General features: G+C 40.8%; 1 protein-coding gene across 10 annotated transcripts in view; it reads right to left on the reverse strand.

The window, feature by feature from the left end:
* The window catches only part of LOC124117390, a 203,018-nt gene that overhangs the window by 77,962 nt on the left and 100,991 nt on the right, over positions 1–24,065 (reverse strand). For all 10 annotated transcript variants that reach the window (XM_048388963.1, XM_048388962.1, XM_048388967.1 and 7 more), the window contains 14 exons: positions 21,441–21,558; positions 19,235–19,377; positions 17,134–17,254; positions 14,518–14,675; positions 13,645–13,762; positions 13,331–13,473; positions 11,619–11,728; positions 10,220–10,275; positions 9,098–9,240; positions 7,743–7,889; positions 6,241–6,357; positions 5,488–5,597; positions 2,791–2,846; positions 1,196–1,338 (listed from right to left, as the gene is read on the reverse strand). In XM_048388963.1, the coding sequence (XP_048244920.1) occupies positions 1,196–1,338; positions 2,791–2,846; positions 5,488–5,597; positions 6,241–6,357; positions 7,743–7,889; positions 9,098–9,240; positions 10,220–10,275; positions 11,619–11,728; positions 13,331–13,473; positions 13,645–13,762; positions 14,518–14,675; positions 17,134–17,254; positions 19,235–19,377; positions 21,441–21,558 (1,683 nt within the window). The remainder of the gene's footprint in view (positions 1–1,195; positions 1,339–2,790; positions 2,847–5,487; positions 5,598–6,240; positions 6,358–7,742; positions 7,890–9,097; positions 9,241–10,219; positions 10,276–11,618; positions 11,729–13,330; positions 13,474–13,644; positions 13,763–14,517; positions 14,676–17,133; positions 17,255–19,234; positions 19,378–21,440; positions 21,559–24,065) is intronic.

The raw sequence follows: 24,065 nt of genomic DNA on the forward strand, positions 1-24,065 counted from the left end.
AGAGTATTCACTGCCTACGGCATAAGACTATCACAGAATATTCACTGCCTACAACACGAAGACTATCACAGAGTGTTCACTGCCTACGACACAACGACTATCACAGAATATTCACAGCCGACTGCACGAAGATGATCACAGAATATTCACTGCCTACGACACGAAGACTATCACAGAGTATTCACTGCCTACGACACAACGACTATCACCGAATATTCACAGTCGACCGCACGAAGATGATCACAGAATATTCACTGCCTACCATACAAAGACTATCACATAATATTCACTGCCCACGACACAATGACTATCACAGAATATTCACTGCCTACAGCATGAAGACTATCACAGGATATTCACTGCCTACCACACAAAGACTATCACAGAATATTCACTGCCCACGACACAATGACTACCACAGAATATTCACTGTCTACTACCTGAAGACTATCACAGAAAATTCACTGCCTAACCATACAAAGACTATTACAAGATATTCACTGCCTACAACACAAAGACTATCACAGAATATTCACTGCCCACGACATGAAGACTATCAAAGAATATTGACTGCCTACAACACAAAGACTAACAGGGTATTCACTGCCTACCACACAAAAACTAACAGAGTATTCACTGCCTACCACACAAAGACTAACAGGGTATTCACTGCCTACAACACAAAGACTAACAGGGTATTCAGTGCCCACCACACAAAGACTAACAGAGTATTCACTGCCTACAACACAAAGACTAACAGGGTATTCACTGCCCACCACACAAAGACTAACTGGGTATTCACTGCCTACAACACAAAGACTTACTGGGTATTCACTGCCTACCACACAAAGACTAACTGGGTATTCACTGCCTACCACACAAAGACTAACTGGGTATACAGTGCCTACCACACAAAGACTAACAGGGTATTCAGTGCCCACCACACAAAGACTAACTGGGTATTCAGTGCCCACCACACAAAGACTAACTGGGTATTCACTGCCCACCACACAAAGACTAACAGGGTATTCACTGCCTACCCGAGTTGTTGTAAGGGCTAATGCAGGTGTGTCCACAGCCGTTGTTGCAGCAGAGAGTCTAAATCCGGATAATCATTCTTAATTTACCATACCAAATAATGAATATGATCAGTTACTTTGCCTTTGAGAATGCTTAAATTGCCGCCAGTAATTACCTGATTTAACAAAGCTATATCTGGTCCCATCAATCCAAACAGGGTCATCTTCTATGGCCTTCCTCAGGGAAACCAGCTGGTGGGTTAGGTTTGAGATAGGGGTGCTGAAATCCACAGTGAAGTTCACGCCAACGCTTCCAGGCCTGGATGGAATAGTGAGTGAGTGAGTTTAAACATTCTATGTTTTTAATACAGAGCTATGTTAGCTGCAGTTATGATGGTGCAAACTTGGGTTTTTGAACACAAAAAAAATCAGTAAAAAAGAAAAGAAACAATGCATAACTTTGAATAACATGGGTGTCACCATTCGTATGAGACCTGGCATGCTTAGCTTTAGCTCTAGGATCCCTGCCAGGAGCAAGACCGGTATTAGTTTGTGTTCCAGGTACATTGAGGATTTCTCTTTTACTTGAAAAAAGTCCTTGGATATATATTTCATTGATATTTCAACAGAAAAAATAGTTATTAACTGTTTCCTAGCATAACCAAAAAACTTCCAACATTAGTTGAAAGGCCAAGAAAAGTCACTCTGTGTCACATGAGCAGCAACACAAGCTTGCTGACGTAAAGCATCTCTGCTGCAAAACAAACAATAACATGGAAATGGGGGAACTACATTTTCAAACACACAAACTTTTAAAGACATTACCAGGAATTGTGTATTGCTCACAAACAAGTGTTTATATGCATACAGAATTTTCACTCATCAGATACCAGAACTATTCACTTGTTTCATACAATTGGTACTACACAGGAGCAAGTTTAGTATTTTATTATTTCTTGCTATTTATAACTTTTTAAAATTTCACTGTTGTGTGTATTACGTAATTTAGTGAAATTTTGTTGCAAGATACGCCAGAACAACAATACCATGTGACATCAGCCTTGCAACAGGGTTGCTGGGGTCATGAAGTGTGCATAATAACATTTAGCAGTAATTCGCTAGATGGGTTTATAGGCAGCATTTATCTTACATTCCACCACTTATCCCTCCTATAAGGAACCCTACATAGGTAAATAATATGAGGTATATAACTCATATTGTACAGTTTCTTATATTCCTTGTACATATAACAATTCATACAATAAACTAGGTGCCGGCGGGACAGCATATCTATATCAAATTAACACTGGGTTCTTGGCTCCAGCTTCTACAGCGGCAGTCCAAATCGTGCCTGCTGTTTCCGCGGGAGGGAGTACAAAGATCCCATTCCTATACCCATCTGCCATGCCACGGCGGAGGGTCACAACTATGCTGCTCATGCCTACTGTCCCGTCAGCACCATCCACACCGCACCCTATTTTCATCCACAATCCTTTTTGTTTCATTTATTGCATTATATTGCTGATAAACTTTAGATTTTACCTGCATACAATATCACTATAAAAGTCTGCATATAAACTCCTCCCAGTGATCTATCATCTCTACAAGCAATGTCACTGAATAAGCCCAGGAATGTTGAGAGCGATACTACTAAGTTTCCACACTACACATGATCATGCTCTGGCTTTAAACACAGTGCAATAGCAACTTATTGTTATTGAACAGTGGTATCTTTAACAGGCAAGTAATTAAAAAAAGGTTTCAAACTTACCAAAATCCAGTGACAGTTACGTTCTTGAATCCAGGAATGTAGGCATACGCTGACAGCTGTAACAAGGAGAAGGCAACAGCATGAACTAACCTTCACCTTGCACCCAGTAGCTCACCAATGAAAGAAATGCTGAACCTGACATGAACACACTAATATTTGGGTAGTATTATACACTCTGTAGTCCTAAACCCAAACACTGAGTTTGATCCACTGTCATTCCTAAAGTCAAGTACATGCGGCCGTGGTATGTATTACATAGAATGTACAAAGTTTCTGCCGTCAGAGCATTGTGCTTTTTGAGAAGAAGATAAGTAAATATTTTGTTTGTTTCTAACTTAAATAGCGTGACTTTTAAATTTGGAAGCTTTGGATAAACAACTTGATGATGGCCAGGAATATGTATAGAAAAACTAGCAGTGACAGCAGTGATGTGACAGCTCAGTTGTTGATATCTGGGGAGTGACATGACACCTCGGCTGTTGATATCAGGAGTGACATGACACAGCAGTTGTTGGTATCAGGAGTGACATGACACCTCAGTTGTTGATATCAGGAGTGATATGACACAGCAGTTGTTGATATCAGGAGTGAGATGACACCTCAGTTGTTGATATCAGGAGTGACATGACACCTCAGCTGTTGATATCAGGAGTGACATGACACCTCAGTTGTTATATTTGGGGAGTGACATGACACCTCAGCTGTTGATATCAGGAGTGACATGACACCGCAAATGTTGATATCAGGAGTGACATGACACCTCAGTTGTTGATATCAGGAGTGATATGACACAGCAGTTGTTGATATCAGGAGTGACATGACACCTCAGTTGTTGATATCAGGAGTGACATGACACCTCAGCTGTTGATATCAGGAGTGACATGACAACTCAGTTGTTGATATCAGGATATACAGTATATATACTACTCAAAAGAAGTTAAAGAACACCAGATATATAATACACGATTTAGCAAATTGGTCATGGCATTATGTGTTATAACATTACTATCATCTAATGTTTGGCAACATGTTGCACCACGTCTGGGGTATTGCTGATCCTCCTGACACTTTCTGGAAACACTTCTGGTAGTCATGCAAATGAATTGAAAACATGAGCAAAACACAGGAATATTGTCGCCCAAACACAACGCTGCACCTGTCCTTAGCAACAACCAACACAATTTTCATGCTCAGCATATGAAAGTGGTGATGTTCATGGTGCACGTGCATGCTTTCCCTTTAAGAAGGCGATGATGATGATCGTGTTATCACACTTTCCAAAACCATGCCACAGAGACGACATCTGACTGATGTTGATAGAGGACGAGCTATTGGTTGGCTCCAGGATTGCCTTTCTTTACCTGAAGTGGGCAGAAGATTGCAGGTGTCTCCCTCTGTCATTCACACCTTTGGCATCGTTTTGCTGCCACTGGCGGAGTGCAAGAGCGACATCGTTCTGGACGGCCAAGGTGTACCTCACAACGTGATGACCGATACCTGGTTCTCCAAGCACTCAGGCAGCGTACATCAACAGCAAACAACCTCAGGTTACAGTTAAGGGCTGTCAATAACACAGTCGTTAGGGATCAGTCGGTGCGAAACCGTTTACGAGCTGCGCACTTGAGAAGTCGACGACAAGCAGTGAGACCACCTTTACGTCCAGTTCACAGAACAGCACGTCTGGCTTGGTGTCGACAACATGTGCGTTGGAACAGACAGCAATGGTCTCGTGTACTGTTTACAGACGAGTCGCGATTCTGTTTGCAGCTCAATGATGGAAGAATACGGGTGTGGCGTCGTACTGGAGAGAGATTCACTGATGCCACAGTACGTGAACGTGTCGCTTTTGGTGGGGGATCAGTGATGGTATGGGAAGGAATCAGTTGGAATCATAGGACTCCTCTGTACCATATTGTCGGGAATCTGAATGCTGCCAGGTACCGTGATGAGATTCTTGAACCCCTGGTATTGCCCACACTTCGTCAGATTGGTCAAGGTGCTATCCTTCAGGACGACAATGCAAGACCCCATCGCGCTCGGATTATCACTGACTATCACAGACAAAGGCAGATTACCGTTATGCAATGGCCTGCTTATTCGCCAGATCTGGCGCCCATTGAACATCTTTGGGATGCCTTGGGAAGAGCCGTTCAAGCTAACCACCCAACTCCTGTTAATCTCCAGCAACTGTTAGGATTTCTTCATCAGGAATAGCAAGCAATTCCACAGACAACACTGCGGCAGCTTGTTCGATCTATGCGTAGAAGATGTCAGAACTGTATTGCTTCCAGGGGTGGGCCTACCCGATATTGAAGGAACAGGATTATCCTGAACTGTAGTGTGTGACTTTTGATTTATAGGGTACATGCAATGCATATTGATTTGCTCTGGTCAGCTGTATGCCAGCGTTTCTTTCGTCAATGAAATGTCATGATTAAATACTTATCTTTCCCAATCAGTGTTGTTCCTGTGGCCACGATTTATTTTTTGAGTGATTTTGATAACTTATTTGGGTGTTCTTTAACTTCTTTTGAGTAGTATATATAAATTCCATATGTACATAACAGTATTCAACGACAACATTCATATCTAAATTCCACATCTAAAGCTTGATGCCAACTTTTATTAATGGACTATGAAGTGGATTCTCTACACATTAAAAGAACTGGATGATAACCACAGACTGTCAACACTCACTTTATTGCTCATGGCTGACTTGACACTTAAGTAGAAGCTTGAGGCTGGGTTCAACAGATCGTTTCGCCAAGCCATGTCAAGACGAACAGAGTCGTTGTACTTGTATGTCTCTGAAAACATTATTTTTTTAAAATCATCTAGTCCTTCAAAAATGGTGTTTCGAGACATGACCATAAATAGATTTTCTATCTTTCCAGCAACTGACAATAGAGGGAAAACATTATCTCTTTCACTCTTGCATAAGTTTTGCTCAACACAAAGGAAACACTTATCAGAAAATGTAAGTTTTAACATACCACTGAGTCATTGTGTCAAAACAGGCATCTATGTACTGTACTGTACTTGACACTGAACACAAGACTAAGGGTTGATGAATGTTCAAGTACTGTACTTGATACTGAACATGAGACTGAGGGTTGATGAATGTTCAAGTACTGTACTTGATACTGAACACAAGACTGAGGGATGTTGAATGTTTAAGTACTGTACTTGATACTGAACACGAGACTGAGTGTTGATGAATGTTCAAGTACTGTACTTGATACTGAACACAAGACTGAGGGATGTTGAATGTTCAAGTACTGTACTTGATACTGAACATGAGACTGAGGGTTGATGAATGTTCAAGTACTGTACTTGATACTGAACACTACCTGGAGTGTGAAAATCAATTTTTTTCCTCCATTCAGTTTTTGTTCTGTGGATACCAGCAACTAACTTTTAACAAAAGTGTTTGCCAGAATGTAGTCTTACCCGCACTCAGAGTGAAATTATTGCAGAATGTTCCTGTATAGCCTGGTGTACAGTAGCAGTAGCCCCTGTAGCATGTGCCTCCATTGACACACTCGTCATTCACGAAACACAAGGAGGCTGAAACAGGACGATATACAGTTTGTACGGAGGTCTGGTCTTATCTGAACATGGGTCTTTATATATACTTGTGTTTCTGGTTTTGTTAGGCAATGTATAACGGTCAGTGATTGGACAAATTAATTAACAAAATTGCAAACATGTTGGCTTTCAATGACCTGAATTTAATTGTCTCAAGTGAAATAAAGGAAACTTGAATTTGAAAGAAAAAGATGTTTAACAAATGAAAGGCTCGGAGGGTTGTTGTGAAACATCGTGAATGTATAAGTTGGAAAGTTGTAGCCATGGAAAATATATTACCCACACATCATATTTGGAGATAGCATTATGCAGAGATAGCTGAAATGCAAAATGATGACACAGAACTGAGATTTGCTTCTGCTGACACCACATCCCTCCACAACTTGCCCCTCTGTTTTACCACAAAAAAATTCAAATTCAAGACTTTTGGCAAAACATTAAACTTCTGGTTAAAACACGAGATGTTGCTGGGAAAACAGTAGCTAAAAATATCAGCAATGATCCATATGCCATGGAGGTACAATAAGGAGATAAACCTTCTGTGTTTTGGAATTTGATGTCATCTCAACTCTTGAATAGATACCTCTTCTTTATTATTTGGAGCCAGCCGACGGACAGAGATATCTGACACAAGTATAGGACAACCATGCACCCATACTCCCAGCTTGGAATGATGACCATGACAAAGTATGACACGAAGACCATCACAGAATATTCACTGCCGACGACACAAAGACTATCACAGAATATTCACTGCCTACGGCATAAGAATATCACAGAATATTCACTGCCTACAACTCGAAGAATATCACAGAATATTCACTGCCTACAACACGAAGAATATCACAGAATATTCACTGCCTACCATACAAAGACTATTACAAGATATTCACTGCCTACAACACAAAGACTAGCACAGGGTATTCACTGCCTACCACACAAAGACTAACAGGGTATTCACTGCCCACCACACAAAGACTAACAGGGTATTCACTGCCTACCACACAAAGACTAACAGGGTATTCACTGCCTACCACACAAAGACTAACTGGGTATTCACTGCCTACCACACAAAGACTAACAGGGTGTTCACTGCCCACCACACAAAGACTAACAGAGTATTCACTGCCTACCACACACAGACTAACAGGGTGTTCACTGCCCACCACACAAAGACTAACAGGGTATTCACTGCCCACCACACAAAGACTATCAGAGTATTCACTGCCTACCACACAAAGACTAACAGGGTGTTCACTGCCTACCACATAAAGACTAACAGGGTATTCACTGCCTACCACACAAAGACTAACAGGGTATTCACTGCCCACCACACAAAGACTATCAGAGTATTCACTGCCTACCCGAGTTGTTGTAAGGGCTAATGCAGGTGTGTCCACAGCCGTTGTAGCAGCACTTGGTGTCCCTGGCACAGTCTCCATCAGTGGTGCAGCCGTGTACACAACTTCCTGTCATGTTCCTCAACACCGGTGGACACACACCGTCCTTCTCTGCAATAACAATACAGAAAATCATCATTGTACATTGCGCAGTCCTGACAGTGATGATGAATCAGGTTGCACAGAGATACACACAGACATTAATCATTGGAACATAAATGGAACAATGTTTATGAAAAAAGTCACACAATAACTATACAATTACTTCAAAAACACAGGACTAAAGCTGAATGATGCAAAGTCTGTTGTGAGAGGACTTCAAACATGGCTGCCAGTGTTGGTTAAACATGTGATTAATTTTCTTCGGTCAGTAAATAACAACATGAATAGTTCACCACATAGAGGTCATACATACAGTCAAAACCCACTAGTCCAGACCCTGTTAATCCCGAATCTCTGCTTTCTGGACAGTTACTGTTTGGTACAACTGTACGAACCTAAAGCAATATGACAGCATAGCCATACTTTGTTTCTCCTGAAACTTGCTTATCCAGACAATTTGACCTGGAATAGTACTGCCTGGTTTAAGAGGGTTTCACAGAAGATGAATTCCTAAATATAGCAATGTATACACTCAAAGGCAAATCTAACTGTGATCATGTGGAACTTAGCCTGAGATGGACACAAGACAGGCAAAAATATTCTCAATATTCAAGAACTTCTGCCTGGCAAATATCTGAATACATCTCACAAGCAATGATGGAGTGTCCAGTTTTCTTCTTCATTGGAATAGAGAAGTTTGAAAAGGTGAGGTGAGGTGAAATGGGGTTTCACGTTGTGTCCAAGATTATTGCACTTATATAGCGATGTGCATGCACGTGTATGTGTGTGTGGCTGCTTGTACTAGTCCGGACTGATGCCGATTTATAGTGCTAGCACACTGAGATACCATGCTGCAGTTTAACATGAATACCCCACTCAGACACAGTATACTGACTCCGAGCCGACCAGTCCTTGTTTTAGCCCCTTAATGCCGAGCGCCAGACAGGGTAACAACAAGTACCATCTTTTAATGTCTTTTGGTATGACGCGGCTGGGGATCAAACCCCAGACCTTCCGCTCTCCGGGCAGACGCAGTTTGAAAAGGAAAGAAATATTAATGTACCACTTAATTATCCCACCCTGCATTCACATGGCAAAAACTACCCATGTACAGAGAGTCTAAATCAGGATAATCATTCTTAATTTGCACATACCAAATAATGAATATGATCAGTTACTTTGCCTTTGAGAATGCTTAAATTGCCGCCAGTAATTACCTGATTTAACAAAGCTATATGTGGTCCCATCAATCCAAACAGTGTCATCTTCTATGGTTTTCATCAGGGACACCAGCATGTCAGTTAGGTTTGAGATGGGGATGCTGAAATCCACAGTGAAGTTCACGCCAACACTTCCAGGCCTGCATGGAATAGTGAGTGAGTGAGTGAGTTTAAACATACTATGTTTTTAATACAGAGCTATGTAAGCTGCAGTTATGATGGTGCAAACTTGGGTTTTGAACACACAAAAAATCAATAAAAAAGAAAAGAAACAACGCATAACTTTGAATAACATGGGTGTCACCATTCGTATGACAGCTGGCATGCTTAGCTTTAGCTCTAGGATCCCTGCCAGGAGCAAGGCCGGTATTAGTTTGTGTTCCAGATACTGAGGATTTCTCTTTTACTTGAAAAGTATGTAGGCCACCCTCCCCAAGTCCTTGGATATATATTTCAACAGAAAAAATAGTTATTAACTGTTTCCTAGCATAACCAATAAACTTCCAACATTAGTTGAAAGGCCAAGAAAAGTCACTCTGTGTCACATGAGCAGCAACACAAGCTTGCTGACGTAAAGCATCTCTGCTGCAAAACATACAATAACATGGAAATCGGGGAACTACATTTTCAAACACACAAACTTTTAAAGACATTACCAGGAATTGTGTATTGCTCACAAACAAGTGTTTATATGCATACAGAATTTTCACTCATCAGATACCAGAACTATTCACTTGTTTCATACAATTGGAACTACGCAGGAGCAAGTTTAGTATTTTATTTATTACTTGCTGTTTATAACTTTTAAAATTTCACTGTTGTGTGTATGACGTAATTTTGTGAAATTTTGTTGCAAGATACGCCAGAACAACAATACCATGTGATGTCAGCCTTGCAACAGGGTTGCGGGGGTCATCAAATGTGCATAAGCTCCTCCCAGTGATCTATCATCTCTACAAGCAATGACACTGAATAAGCCCAGGGATGTTGAGAGTGATACTAGTTTCCACACTACACATGATCATGCTCTGGCTTTAAACACAGTGCAATAGCAACTTATTGTTATTGAACAGTGGTATCTTTAACAGGCAAGTAATTAAAAAAAGGTTTCAAACTTACCAAAATCCAGTTACAGTTAGGTTCTTGAATCCAGGAATGTAGGCATACGCTAACAGCTGTAACAAGGAGAAGGCAACAGCATGAACTAACCTTCACCTTGCACCCAGTAGCTCACCAATGAAAGAAATGCTGAACCTGACATGAACACACTAATATTTGGGTAGTATTATACACTCTGTAGTCCTAAACCCAAAGACTTGAGTTTGATCCACTTTCATTCCTAAAGTCAAGTACATGCGGCCGTGGTATGTATTACATAGAATGTACAAAGTTTCTGCCGTCAGAGCATTGTGCTTTTTGAGAAGAAGGTAAGTAAATATTTTGTTTGTTTCTAACTTAAAAAGCGTGACTTTTAAATTTGGAAGCTCTGGATAACAACTTGATGATGGCCAAGAATATGTATAGAAAAGCTAGCAGTGACAGCAGTGATGTGACAGCTCTGTTGTTGATATCTGGGGAGTGACAAGACACCTCAGCTGTTGATATCAGGAGTGACATGACATCTCAGTTGTTGATATCAGGAGTGACATGACACCTCAGTTGTTGATATCAGGAGCGACATGACACCTCAGTTGTTGATATCAGGAGTGACATGACACCTCAGTTGTTATATTTGGGGAGTGACATGACACCTCAGCTGTTGATATCAGGAGTGACATGACACCGCAAATGTTGATATCAGGAGTGACATGACACCACAGTTGTTGATATCAGGAGTGACATGACACCACAGTTGTTGATATCAGGAGTGACATGACACCGCAAATGTTGATATCAGGAGTGACATGACACCGCAGTTGTTGATAGCAGGAGTGACATGACACCTCAGTTGTTGATATCAGGATTAATATGACACCTCAGTTGTTGATATCAGGAGTGACATGACACCGCAGTTGTTGATACCAGGATTGATATGACACCTCAGCTGTTGATATCAGAAGTGACATGACACCTCAGCTGTTGATATCAGGAGTGACATGACACCTCAGCTGTTGATACCAGGAGTGACATGACACCTCAGTTGTTGATATCAGGAGAGACATGACACCTCAGCTGTTGATATCAGAAGTGACATGACACCTCAGCTGTTGATATCAGGAGTGGCATGACACCTCAGCTGTTGATATCAGGAGTGACATGACACCTCAGCTGTTGATACCAGGAGTGACATGACACCTCAGTTGTTGATATCAGGAGTGACATGACAACTCAGTTGTTGATATCAGTATATACAGTATATATCTAAATTCAGTATGTATATAACAGTATATTCAACAACAACATTCATATCTAAATTCCACTTCTAAAGCTTGATGCCAACTTTTATTAATGGACTATGAAGTGGATTCTCTAAACATTTTTAAGAACTGGATGATAACCACAGACTGTCAACACTCACTTTATTGCTCATGGCTGACTTGACACTTAAGTAGAAGCTTGAGGCTGGGTTCAACAGATCGTTTCGCCAAGCCATGTCAAGACGAACAGAGTCGTTGTACTTGTATGTCTCTGAAAACATTATTTTTTTAAAATCATCTAGTCCTTCAAAAATGGTGTTTCGAGACATGACCATAAATAGATTTTCCATCTTTCCAGCAACTGACAATAGAGGGAAAACATTATCTCTTTCACTCTTGCATAAGATTTGCTCAACACAAAGGAAACACTTATCAGACAATGTAAGTTTTAACATACCACTAAGTCATTGTGTCAAAACAGGCATCTATGTACTGTACTGTACTTGATACTGAACACAAGACTGAGGGATGTTGAATGTTCAAGTACTGTACTTGATACTGAACACAAGACTGAGGGATGTAGAATGTTCAAGTACTGTATTTGATACTGAACACGAGACTGAGGGATGTTGAATGTTCAAGTACTGTACTTGATACTGAACACAAGACTGAGGGTTGTTGAATGTTCAAGTACTGTACTTGATACTGAACACAAGACTGAGGGATGTTGAATGTTCAAGTACTGTACTTGATACTGAACACAATACTGAGGGATGTTGAATGTTCAAGTACTGTACTTGATACTGAACATGAGACTGAGGGTTGATAAATGTTCAAGTACTGTACTTGATACTGAACATGAGACTGTGGGTTGATGAATGTTCAAGTACTGTACTTGATACTGAACATGAGACTGAGGGATGTTGAATGTTCAAGTACTATACTTGATACTGAACACAAGACTGAGGGATGTTGAATGTTCAAGTACTGTACTTGATACTGATCACAATACTGAGGGATGTTGAATGTTCAAGTACTGTACTTGATACTGAACATGAGACTGAGGGTTGATGAATGTTCAAGTACTGTACTTTATACTGAACATGAGACTGAGGGTTGATGAATGTTCAAGTACTGTACTTGATACTGAACATGAGACTGAGGGTTGATGAATGTTCAAGTACTGTACTTGATACTGAACATGAGACTGAGGGTTGATGGATGTTCAAGTACTGTACTTGATACTGAACATGAGACTGAGGGTTGATGAATGTTCAAGTACTGTACTTGATACTGAACACGAGACTGAGGGTTGATGAATGTTCAAGTACTGTACTCGATACTGAACATGAGACTGAGGGTTGATGAATGTTCAAGTACTGTACTTGATACTGAACACAAGACTGAGGGTTGATGAATGTTCAAGTACTGTATTTGATACTGAACATGAGACTGAGGGTTGATGAATGTTCAAGTACTGTATTTGATACTGAACATGAGACAGGGATGTTGCATGTTCAAGTACTGTACTTGATACTGAACACAAGACTGAGGGATGTTGAATGTTCAAGTACTGTATTTGATACTGAACACGAGACTGAGGGATGTTGAATGTTCAAGTACTGTACTTGATACTGAACACAAGACTGAGGGATGTTGAATGTTCAAGTACTGTACTTGATACTGAACATGAGACTGAGGGTTGTTGAATGTTCAAGTACTGTACTCGATACTGAACATGAGACTAAGGGATGTTGAATGTTCAAGTACTGTACTTGATACTGAACACAAGACTGAGGGATGTTGAATGTTCAAGTACTGTACTTGATACTGAACACAAGACTGAGGGATGTTGAATGTTCAAGTACCGTACCTCCACCCTGGGCTGAACATGAAGAGAAGTCAAAGTTGAGCCTGCTCCTGACCGCGGCAGAGTTTTCGATGAGGGCGCGGGTAGTGATATAGGATGGACATCTTGTGTACAGATACACACAGGAGCCGATGGTCGGCAACAGGCTGCGGAATCAGGCAAAACAAAACAAATTCAGGGAAATAAACAATTGTGCAGTTGTGGTTTCAAGAAATGAAGATTACACTAACATTTCTACACAGAGTCCATCAAAGCAATTGTGCCACAAAATATCTCATTTAAACCCAAGAAAACTTTGTAGCACAATGGTGAGTTACCTGCACCGGTCCACTTGCCCGCCCAGTCCGGGCATACAGGAGGAAGACACGGTATACACAGCCAGCAGGTAGGAGTCATTGCACAGCGGCTTCACGCTGTACTCATCAGCCGCAGACACTGCAAAATACAATACAGCTTGTCACACTGTGTGGCACATTGTCCCACGTTGTGAAAACAGAGCCCAGTGTATCCACACTCCCTGTGTGTAATTGTAAGGGAAGCCATTTACACCCATATTAACAACCTCACAGTGATTCCATGGCAGTCGATTGGCTGACCATGCAATTTGTTTATGTGTTTGTTTCTAGAAACCAATACAAACTTAGACCACACACACCAATACATAACTATTTCCTGATTGGCTGATAATTAGAATGGGCGGGACATATGTTGCATTATTGTGCTGAATGATGTCACCGATTTTGTAATTGTTGTCTAATTGTTTTTGTGATTTGTAAATTAATAAGCAGATTTAGAAGTTTTAGCCTTTATTGAGTTATAAACGTAAACACTTTGAGTAAATCCGAGTATGCACACCAGTTTTCATGGTCATAAACATACTAAGCTAATTCTTTAACAACCTAACATTTGTCTTGGGGTGAGGTCGGTCAAACCATTTTCATGCATGAGTGTGCCAAGAAAGATGGCCTTTCCCAATGGGGGTATACTGACAAAACAGATTACTTAACTCTCACAAATACATTCAATATATCCATCACGACATTACTGCCCATTTGTTTCATGACATTCACCTTCCCAACCCTGAACACGTCAAATGTATCTTTTATTTTCTCAAACACTATGATAATGACAGCTGCTTGAGGAGAAGCATGCTGCTGTAACAGACAGGATGGAGGAAAACACATGCTTACCTGGGCAATAGGACAAATTGAAGAATGTGGAATTCAATCCTGCACTGGTGGGCATCGCCATGTAGGGGGCGAGCATTCCGTGGATATCTTCAAGGGAACAATTCATGCCTTTCCTACGGACCATGTGGCTTGCACAGGCCAGTCCAGACTTGTACATGCTGAACACAAGCATACACAGGGAGTAAGACATGCAGTGTGTGGGGGGAGTGAGTGAATGTGTGTGTTGATGGGTGAGTGAATGTGTGGGTGGGTGAGTGAGTGAATGTGTTGGTGGGTGGGTGAGTGAATGTTGGTGGGCGAGTGAGTGAATGTGTTGGTGGGTGAGTGAGTGAATGTGTTGGTGGGTGAGTGAGTGAATGTTGGTGGGTGAGTGAGTGAATGTGTTGGTGGGTGGGTGAGTGAATGTGTTGGTGGGTGAGTGGGTGAATGTGTGCATGAGGGAGAGTTGTATGGATGAGTGAGTGAATGTGTTGGTGGGTGAGTTAGTGAATGTGTGGGTTGGTGAGTGAATGTGTTGGTGGGTGAGTGAGTGACTGTAGGTGGGTGAGTGAGTGAATGTGTTGGTGGGTGGGTGAGTGAGTGAATGTGTTGGTTGGTGGGCGAGTGAGTGAATGTGTGGGTGGGTGAGTGAATGTGTTGGTGGGTGAGTGAGTGAATGTTGGTGGGTGAGTGAGTGAATGTGTTGGTGGTTGGGTGAGTGGGTGAATGTGTGTGAGGGTGAGTGAGTGAATGTGTGTGTGGGTGAGTGAATGTGTTGGTGGGTGGGTAAGTGAGTGAATGTGTTGGTGGGTGAGTGAGTGAATGTGTTGGTGGGTGAGTGATTGAATGTTGGTTGGTGAGTGAGTGAATGTGTTGGTGGGTGAGTGAGTGAATGTGTTGGTGGGTGAGTGAGTGAATGTTGACAGGTGAGTGAGTGAATGTGTTGGTGGGTGAGTGAGTGAATGTGTTGGTGGGTGAGTGATTGAATGTTGGTGGGTGAGTGAGTGAATGTGTTGGTGGGTGAGTGAGTGAATGTTGGTGGGTGAGTGAGTGAATGTGTTGGTGGTTGGGTGAGTGAGTAAATGTGTTGGTGGGTGAGTGGGTGAATGTGTGTGAGGGTGAGTGAGTGAATGTGTGTGTGGGTGAGTGATTGAATGTTGGTTGGTGAGTGAGTGAATGTGTTGGTGGGTGAGTGAGTGAATGTGTTGGTGGGTGAGTGAGTGAATGTTGACAGGTGAGTGAGTGAATGTGTTGGTGGGTGAGTGATTGAATGTTGGTTGGTGAGTGAGTGAATGTGTTGGTGGGTGAGTGAGTGAATGTGTTGGTGGGTGAGTGAGTGAATGTTGACAGGTGAGTGAGTGAATGTGTTGGTGGGTGAGTGAGTGAATGTGTTGGTGGGTGAGTGAGTGAATGTTGGTGGGTGAGTGAGTGAATGTGTTGGTGGTTGGGTGAGTGAGTAAATGTGTTGGTGGGTGAGTGGGTGAATGTGTGTGAGGGTGAGTGAGTGAATGTGTGTGTGGGTGAGTGAATGTGTTGGTGGGTGGGTAAGTGAGTGAATGTGTTGGTGGGTGAGTGAGTGAATGTGTTGGTGGGTGAGTGATTGAATGTTGGTTGGTGAGTGAGTGAATGTGTTGGTGGGTGAGTGAGTGAATGTGTTGGTGGGTGAGTGAGTGAATGTTGACAGGTGAGTGAGTGAATGTGTTGGTGGGTGAGTGAGTGAATGTGTTGGTGGGTGAGTGATTGAATGTTGGTGGGTGAGTGAGTGAATGTGTTGGTGGGTGAGTGAGTGAATGTGTTGGTGGGTGAGCAGGTGAATGTGTGCATAAGGGAGAGTTGTATGGATGGTGAGTGAATGTGGATGGGTGAGTTATTGAATGTTGGTGGATGAGTGAGTGAATGTGTTGGTGGGTGAGTGAGTGAATGTGTGCATGAGGTAGTGCTGTATGGATGAGTGAGTGAATGTGTTGGTGGGTGAGTGAGTGAATGTTGACAGGTGAGTGAGTGAATGTGTTGGTGGGTGAGTGAGTGAATGTGGGTGGGTGAGTGAGTGAATGTGTTGGTGGGTAAGTGAGTGAATGTGTGCATGAGGGAGTGTGTGAATGTGTGGATGGGTGAGTGAGTGAATGTGTTGGTGGGTGAGTGAGTGAATGTGTTGGTGGGTGAGTGAGTGAATGTGTGGATGGGTGAGTGAATGTGTGGGTGGGTGAGTGAGTGAATGTGTGTGTGGGTGAGTGAGCAAATGTGTGGGTGGGTGAGTGAATGTGGATGGGTGAGTGAGTGAATGTGTTGGTCGGTGAGTGAGTGAGTGTGTGCATGAGGGAGAGTTGTATGGATGAGTGAGTGAATGTGTGGGTGGGTGAGTGAATGTGGATGGGTGAGTGAGTGAATGTGGGTGGGTGAGTGAGTGAATGTTGGTGGGTGAGTGAGTGAATGTGTGCATGAGGGAGAGTTGTATGGATGAGTGGGTGAATGTGTGGGTTTGAATCCCAGGTGGAACTCAACCCCCAAAAGTACAAGAATTTGTTCTTTACTAAGAAAGTGTTATACCACATATAACATTTGTTGCAATATTGTTCTAGTTTTCAGTTTTCACTACATCTCTATTAGTTAATATTGTTTGCATGGTGTACGACATACCTGCATTTGTCCAGCTGAGAGAGAGTTGTTTTGACAGCCTCAAAAGGCTGCATGCAGTACTGCAGCATCTCCACCAGCACCCCGGACATGGATATCATGCTGGAGCAAGTCATGTTGCCGCCTGTCACAAACACAAAAATGTCATAATTTGCCAAGTGTCTGTATAAACATGGTACAATATTGACAGGCACATTGCCCATTGAGACACTGAAGACACTGCAAACATGTAGACAAGTAATCAGCCAAGTCACCGCGAGTACAACAGCACGACAGCACAAAAACATATATTGTCTGAAAACTACTCTATAAATTATTTTTTAACAATGTGAAAAAATATTTTGAGGCCACTTGTCATACCTCTAAAAAGAATCTTGCAATTCCACTGGTTAATTCGTACCACATGATGAAACAATACATTTCAATATAGACCCCACAAATCATGTGACACTGACCTCGAATATTGACTCGTCACATGATCAGTATTGACCTGTCACAATATGCTAATAGAAAACAATATGTCATCTTGTACTGACATTTCACAGTTCACAGACAAGTAACTGTAATACAACAGAAGATGGTTTAAAGGCTTAATATACTTTTTAACCTTGTCAACAGTAATCATTCGGCTTGATATACTGAAATTCATGAGGCAGTCCTCTGTTTCATTTCAGTAACTTATCTGTGAACCGTGACACGTCAGTGGCTGATGTCATCTTGTTTCCTAGCAGACAAGTCAATATTCATCAGTCAGTGTCAGTCACACGATTTGGGGGTCTACATTTAAATGTATTGTTTCGTCACATGTTACGGATTAACTAATGGAATTGCAAGAATCTTAATCAAGGTATAACAAATATACATATGCTGGAAAAGTGTTGCAAATATTAATATGAACGATCTACAGTGCAAATATTTATATGAACTATCTCAGGACAAATATTTATATCAACTATCTCAGGACAAATATTCATATGAACTATCGACAGTGCAAATATTTATATGATGTACATTTTCAGTGCAGAAATGTATATCAACCATTTTGGTGAAAATATTTATAAGGGACTATCATTAGTGCCAAAAATTTCCAGCTTTTTTCACATTCTTTAGCTTCTATATGTGCATTTCTTTACAAAGTTTCAAATGATTTGATGGCCTCAGTTACTCGGATTTCAATATACTAGTGTTGGCAATTATAGTTTGTATTTCTTCATAGGTCATAATGAACAAACTGGCCTCAGCTACAGGGATTTCAATATTCTAGTGTTGGCAATTATAGTTTGTATTTCTTCATAGGTCATAATGAACAAACTGGCCTCAGCTACAGGGATTTCAATATTCTAGTGTTGGCAATTATAGTTTGTATTTCTTCATAGGTCATAATGAACAAACTGGCCTCAGCTACAGGGATTTCAATATACTAGTGTTGGCAATTATAGTTTGTATTTCTTCATAGGTCATAATGAACAACCTGGGCATTTCAGCATTTCTCAATACAATGAAATAAAAACCTAATATATATTCAATCAATGTCACAACACTCCCTATCAACACAGACTTCGCTCTATATTTGTTGCAATGGGGATGAGTGAGTGAGTGAGTGAGTGGGGTTTAACACCAGCATGGACAGCATATCAGTTACATCACAGCATGTCAGTTTAATTGATGCAGACTCATCAGTTTTGTGAAACCCATGAGTACGGGTATGGAGCTGACAAACAGAAACATAATCAGGGCAAACCCAGATTCGAACCCACAATCACAGGTTTTAACTCTGCACAGTGCACTGTGGCATCTCAAGACTACTGGGCCACCCATGCCCACACTATAATCCTCTTCAAATCTGGACCCTCACAATTAAGCTTTTCATTTCAAATAAATTGACAAGTATCAAATTAAAGGTAGTTTTATAGCTAAATCTGTACAACATATTTTTGTACATCAAATTTGAATGTGAACTATCCAATATTTTAGGAAAGGTACATTCATTTCAGTAATTGCTTAGGATGATCAAATAACAAAAATTATGACTTTAAATGGCATATGTAAAAGTCTAGTGATGGTAATTTTTCAGATCTCTGTGCACATTGTTCTCTTCACTAACCTTCACTAGGGCCTGGACACTTGGAAAAGTTAAAACCTTTCCTTTGATGGATGACTTGGGCATTGTTGATGACAGCATCATAGATTCTGGAGACTGGACACTTGACTATCATTTGTAGACATGCCACAGAGCCATTCAACAACCTGGAGATTATTATACAGATTACATAACATGTTATCAGATGCATCTCATTCAGCAACCTGGAGATTATTATACAGATTACATAACATGTTATCAGGTGCATGTCATTCAGCAGCCTGGAGATTATTATACAGATTACATAACATGTTATCAGGTGCATGTCATTCAGCAGCCTGGAGATTATTATACAGATTACATAACATGTTATCAGGTGCATGTCATTCAGCAGCCTGGAGATGATTATACAGATTACATAACATGTTATCAGGTGCATCTCATTCAGCAGCCTGGAGATTATTATACAGATTACATAACATGTTATCAGGTGCATGTCATTCAGCAGCCTGGAGATTATTATACAGATTACATAACATGTTATCAGGTGCATGTCATTCAGCAACCTGGAGATTATTATACAGATTACATAACATGTTATCAGGTGCATGTCATTCAGCAACCTGGAGATTATTATACAGATTACATAACATGTTATCAGGTGCATCTCATTCAGCAACCTGGAGATTATTATACAGATTACATAACATGTTATCAGGTGCATGTCATTCAGCAGCCTGGAGATGATTATACAGATTACATAACATGTTATCAGGTGCATCTCATTCAGCAACCTGGAGATTATTATACAGATTACATAACATGTTATCAGATGCATCTCATTCAGCAACCTGGAGATTATTATACAGATTACATAACATGTTATCAGGTGCATGTCATTCAGCAGCCTGGAGATTATTATACAGATTACATAACATGTTATCAGGTGCATGTCATTCAGCAGCCTGGAGATTATTATACAGATTACATAACATGTTATCAGATGCATCTCATTAAGCAACCTGGAGATTATTATACAGATTACATAACATGTTATCAGGTGCATGTCATTCAGCAGCCTGGAGATTATTATACAGATTACATAACATGTTATCAGGTGCATGTCATTCAGCAGCCTGGAGATTATTATACAGATTACATAACATGTTATCAGATGCATCTCATTAAGCAACCTGGAGATTATTATACAGATTACATAACATGTTATCAGGTGCATGTCATTCAGCAGCCTGGAGATTATTATACAGATTACATAACATGTTATCAGGTGCATGTCATTCAGCAGCCTGGAGATTATTATACAGATTACATAACATGTTATCAGATGCATCTCATTAAGCAACCTGGAGATTATTATACAGATTACATAACATGTTATCAGGTGCATGTCATTCAGCAGCCTGGAGATTATTATACAGATTACATAACATGTTATCAGGTGCATGTCATTCAGCAGCCTGGAGATTATTATACAGATTACATAACATGTTATCAGATGCATCTCATTAAGCAACCTGGAGATTATTATACAGATTACATAACATGTTATCAGGTGCATGTCATTCAGCAGCCTGGAGATTATTATACAGATTACATAACATGTTATCAGGTGCATGTCATTCAGCAGCCTGGAGATTATTATACAGATTACATAACATGTTATCAGATGCATCTCATTCAGCAACCTGGAGATTATTATACAGATTACATAACATGTTATCAGGTGCATGTCATTCAGCAACCTGGAGATTATTATACAGATTACATAACATGTTATCAGGTGCATGTCATTCAGCAGCCTGGAGATTATTATACAGATTACATAACATGTTATCAGGTGCATGTCATTCAGCAGCCTGGAGATTATTATACAGATTACATAACATGTTATCAGATGCATCTCATTAAGCAACCTGGAGATTATTATACAGATTACATAACATGTTATCAGGTGCATGTCATTCAGCAGCCTGGAGATTATTATACAGATTACATAACATGTTATCAGATGCATCTCATTCAGCAGCCTGGAGATTATTCTAAGATAATGAAAGTGGCCTCTTTGGTTTATTTCATTTGGACTGTGCCCTGGCCTCATGTTAAACCTTTCCATGGTTGCCCCTGGAAACTATTCCAGCCCATTCATGAATTCAATCAAGATCTGCCCAACAGAGGTGCATTCGGACTGCAAGAAGCTGGCATCACCTACATGCAGGTGTCTGGTATTCCAGGGGATGACTGCAGGCATATGGACTGAGATGCATACAGGGCCAGCCCACGGGAGTCCTCACACAGCGACTTCTGCATGCTGGAGTTGCCTGTGGGGGCTGCAAGGACACAGTAATAATCAACAACTTTGACATTATGTCTGTAGGCAGAGCCAGACAGGTGTTAGTGTTCAATTTCAAATATATTAGGCTTCATCAATGAAAGATCAAATGACCAATGCACATTTCTTCCCAACAGAAATATACCGGGTACATAGAGGTTATCACGCCTGTGTGTTTGGGGATGGTAAATATCCTGCATTAGGAATAAACATTGTATTTAGCGAGCCTTGGCGAGCTAAATACATAGTGTTTATTCCTAATACAGGATATTTACCATCCCCAAACACACACGCCTGATAACCTCTTTATCATATAATGTCATTCTTTAATTCTGTGCTTTAAAATCGCTTTCCCTCTCTCACAAACATTACCGAAACATTGCGAGTTTTCCTGGAATGCGCGCATTAATATTTATTACATCACAGGGTAAGTGCTGTGTCAGTCGGACTGTGACAGTAGCCAATATAGTTCCAACTGAAATCTGTTTCTTATACAGTGGCGAGGCAACATATATGCAAAACAACAATTGTTTTTACTTGCCTTTCGTGGCAATCCATCGGTCTGTCCGCTAGAGAAACTGCTCTTTGTCAAAGGGAAGCTACTCTAACCCTAGTCTATGAGACGTCACGGCCACGGTCAGACGTTGTTGACAGTCGGTCTGTCCTTTCATAACGTTAAGAAGTGTAGTCAGATGTACACACAGCGACAAATCGAAACAAGGTAACAGTTCAAACATATTTTGGCCGAATCCAGCCATTTTGATTTGTGGAGAAGGTTTCAAGCCACAGAGGTCTACAAGCACAGATATGGCTACTGATCCCGCTTGGCTAGGCCTCGTGCCCTGGCAAAATTGTTTCGAAATTTTTATCTCGAAAGTTGCCAAAACTTATAAAATGTCTTAGCTACGTCACAGTTAGACACTGATTTTCAGTATATCAGACTGTTGGTTTGATAATGATAGCAATTATCCCCGTAGTTTATCCAGATTCACGATGGTTAATTCTGACTCGATCACCGAATGACGAGGGCGATGCCATGTTTGTTTATAAACAGTGAAAGTAGTCCTACTTGACCTTTGATATTTGAATCTCTATCCGCATATGACCCCAACGGATATCGTTTTTATCCGTTGGCTTTATCCTGCCGAGAAACCTACCTATTATATGATAAATATTATTATCTAAAACAATTCCTGACATTGTGAATCATCAAACAATAGTTATCATTGTGTATAATTCTGAAAATACTACCTCAATTACATCATTGCCATAATCCTGTTGTTTGGCTATCATCACTCTGTAAAAGCTTTTAGAAGTTCAAAAGATGACCCCTTCAGTGTCACTTGTCCAAATACAGGATTTATGGCTTTGGTGTAATGGGGGTACAGTATTTAAAGGAATTATACATATGTTATAGTTCCTCAGCAAGAGACCGATGGAGAAAGTATTGGTTAAGCTCTATCAGCTATATCAACTATTCACTTCTGTGATTGTGGCAGACTATGTAAAAAAATAACTTAAACATTGTTGATGCTTACACACGGATCCAGTTTAGTGCATTTTACACAATAGCAAGTCTCCATCTCGGCTTTTCATGTTGAAACATGATTACTCCATGAGAACACCATGATCAGACATAGTAGACATCAGCAGACATGACTAGACATGAGTAGACATGAGTAGAGAGTGAGTAAACATAAGTAGACATGAGAAGACATGAGTAGACATAGGAGCAGATATTAGAAGACATGAGCAGACATGAGTAGACATGAGTAGACATGAGCGATATGAGCAGACATGAGCGATATGAGCAGACATGAGTAGATGAGCAAACATATGCATGAGCAAACATATGCATGAGCAGACATGAGTAGACATGAGTAGACATAAGAGCAGATATAAGAAGACATGTGTAGACATGAGTGACACGAGAAGACATGGGTAGACATGAGTAGACATGGGTAGACATGAGTAGACATGAGAAGACATGGGTAGACATGAGACCATCAGTAGACATGAGTAGACACGAGAAGACATGTGTAGACATGTGTAGACATGAGCAGACATGGGTAGACCTGTGTAGATATGAGCAGACATGGGTAGACATGAGTAGACATGATTAGACATGATTAGACATGGGTAGACATAAGGAGACCATCAGTATACAAGAGTAGACATAACAAGACCATCAGTAGACATGTGTAGACATGAGAAGACATGAGAAAAGATGAGAAGACATGCAAACACATGAGAAGACATGAGTAGACATAAGTAGACATGAGAAGACATGAGTAGACATGAGAAGACATGAGAAGACATGAGTAGACATGAGAAGACATGAGTAGACAAAAGCAAGCATGAGCAGACATAGAGCATATATAAGAAGACATAAGCAGGCATAAGGAGACCATCAGTAGACAGTGAGTAGATGCAAGGAGACCATCAGTAGACAGTGAGTAGATACAAGGAGACCATCAGTAGACAGTGAGTAGATACAAGGAGACC

This window comes from Haliotis rufescens, unplaced genomic scaffold (genome assembly GCF_023055435.1).
Source record: "Haliotis rufescens isolate VD_foot unplaced genomic scaffold, xgHalRufe1.0.p SCAF_8, whole genome shotgun sequence".
NCBI classification, from domain to species: Eukaryota; Metazoa; Mollusca; class Gastropoda; order Lepetellida; family Haliotidae; genus Haliotis; species Haliotis rufescens.